This window comes from Quercus lobata, unplaced genomic scaffold, assembly GCF_001633185.2.
Source record: "Quercus lobata isolate SW786 unplaced genomic scaffold, ValleyOak3.0 Primary Assembly Scq3eQI_55, whole genome shotgun sequence".
In the NCBI taxonomy this organism is placed as follows: Eukaryota; Viridiplantae; Streptophyta; class Magnoliopsida; order Fagales; family Fagaceae; genus Quercus; species Quercus lobata.
Window position 1 is genome coordinate 16,688 of NW_022154724.1, and position 1,505 is coordinate 18,192.

The following is a 1,505-nucleotide window of genomic DNA, read 5'->3' on the forward strand; positions in this document are numbered from 1 at the left end:
AATACATAAATTATAGCAAATCATCTGATTTAGAATGTGACTCATAAACTGTAAAATGAGAAATCAATCCCTTACTGTTAGTTCAAAATTACAAATAGTCTTTTACTTAATAAAAAAGAAGAAGACGAAAACACTCATTATTGGCTACAACACAACAAAACGTAAAAAGAGAGTGTAGCAAATAAAGTTTCCCATGGTGCACATGTTGTATTAGTGATGGCTTGGGTCCATTGGCGTCACAAAAAACTTCATTGTTCCATTCAGGCAATGAATGCCATCATGCTCACCGCAAGCAAAGTAGTGAGGCTGTGACACTTTCAGCACAAACTCAAAGCCGTTCCCAGCTCCTTGTTTTGTATTTCCCTGCATCTTGGCATTTTTCAGGTCACATTTAATGAAGCTCTCGTGGTTTGGTAGCAAGTAAACACTGTGAGGAAATGTTTTTGGAGTTGGTGGATCATATTTGAAAACTGCAATCAACATCATATGAATAGTTATTTTTCATGCATATTTGCATTCAACAAAACAAAACAAAACAAAAAATGCACATATTTTTCATGTTCCATAAGGATCAAAATTGATAACCTACAAATAAATAAATTGAAAAAAAAAATCGAAGTTAGAATTGACTATATATTTTGATATCATATTGAACTTTATAACTTGTCATTAAAACACAAGCGGTTTAAAAATATGATTTTGGCCAATATATTTTACAACCTGAACTATGCATGGCAATATGTAACAAGTAGCAATAGCAAAGTAATTAAGCTCACCTAGAGTGTCATTTAAGAAGAAAGGGCCATTTTTGGTTGCCCATTCGATGTAGTTAAAGCCATAATTCCAGTGGTACGAGTCACCCACGATGAACTTCTTGGGAGTTGGTGTATTAATGGAATTCTCAAATGGCCTGGCTATGCTAACTGCCATTGTGGAAGCAATCAACAGCACTAGCATGAGTCCTTGCGTAATTGTGAAACCCATGGTATGATTTGCAACTTGTGAAAGATAATAGAGAGTGAAATAATTAAGAAGATGCACACAAAGAAAGAGCTAGTGAAATAAGATGTTTGCAATGATATAGATAGCATGATTTAAATGGGTATTTATAATGGGATAGATGGAGAGAGAGAGAGAGAGAGAGAGAGAGGTGTATAATGAGTTGGCTAATTACTAAAAACGGAACTTTTTTGTTATAGAGCTTTTACATTGTATTTTCCATCTCTGGACTACAAAATTTTGAAAGGGATGAGTTGTATTTTATAAAAAATGAGTCAATTTTCAAAAATTATTTTCTATAAATATCTCATTTTCCTATGTTTTGTAGCAACATTAATTGACTGGAAAAAAAAAAAAAAAAAATCTCCTAATTTCCCTTATTTAGCTTGCTATAAGATTGAGTTGTTTTCAAAAATAAAAATAAAAAATCCTAGAAACCACTCTCGAAGAATAAGCAATATTTTTTTAGTTGACCAAAGAAAAACACCAAGCACAAGGTCTTCCAT

General features: G+C 32.6%; 1 protein-coding gene across 1 annotated transcript; it reads right to left on the reverse strand.

Annotated features, from left to right (window-relative positions):
• Nucleotides 1–210: 210 nt before the first annotated feature.
• Nucleotides 211–984, reverse strand: LOC115973140. Its single transcript, XM_031093386.1, has 2 exons — nt 777–984; nt 211–470 (listed from the first exon to the last, which is right to left on the reverse strand). Exons 1-2 carry the CDS (start codon nt 982–984, stop codon nt 211–213), a joined length of 468 nt encoding a protein of 155 aa, XP_030949246.1.
• Nucleotides 985–1,505: the final 521 nt, after the last annotated feature.

Coding starts and splice junctions, on each gene's coding strand:
- LOC115973140 (XM_031093386.1), bottom strand. CDS start 984: ATGGGTTTCACAATTACGCAAGGACTCATGCTAGTGCTGTTGATTGCT. Junction 471..776: donor CTTCTTAAATGACACTCTAG/GTGAGCTTAATT, acceptor TGTTGATTGCAG/TTTTCAAATATGATCCACCA.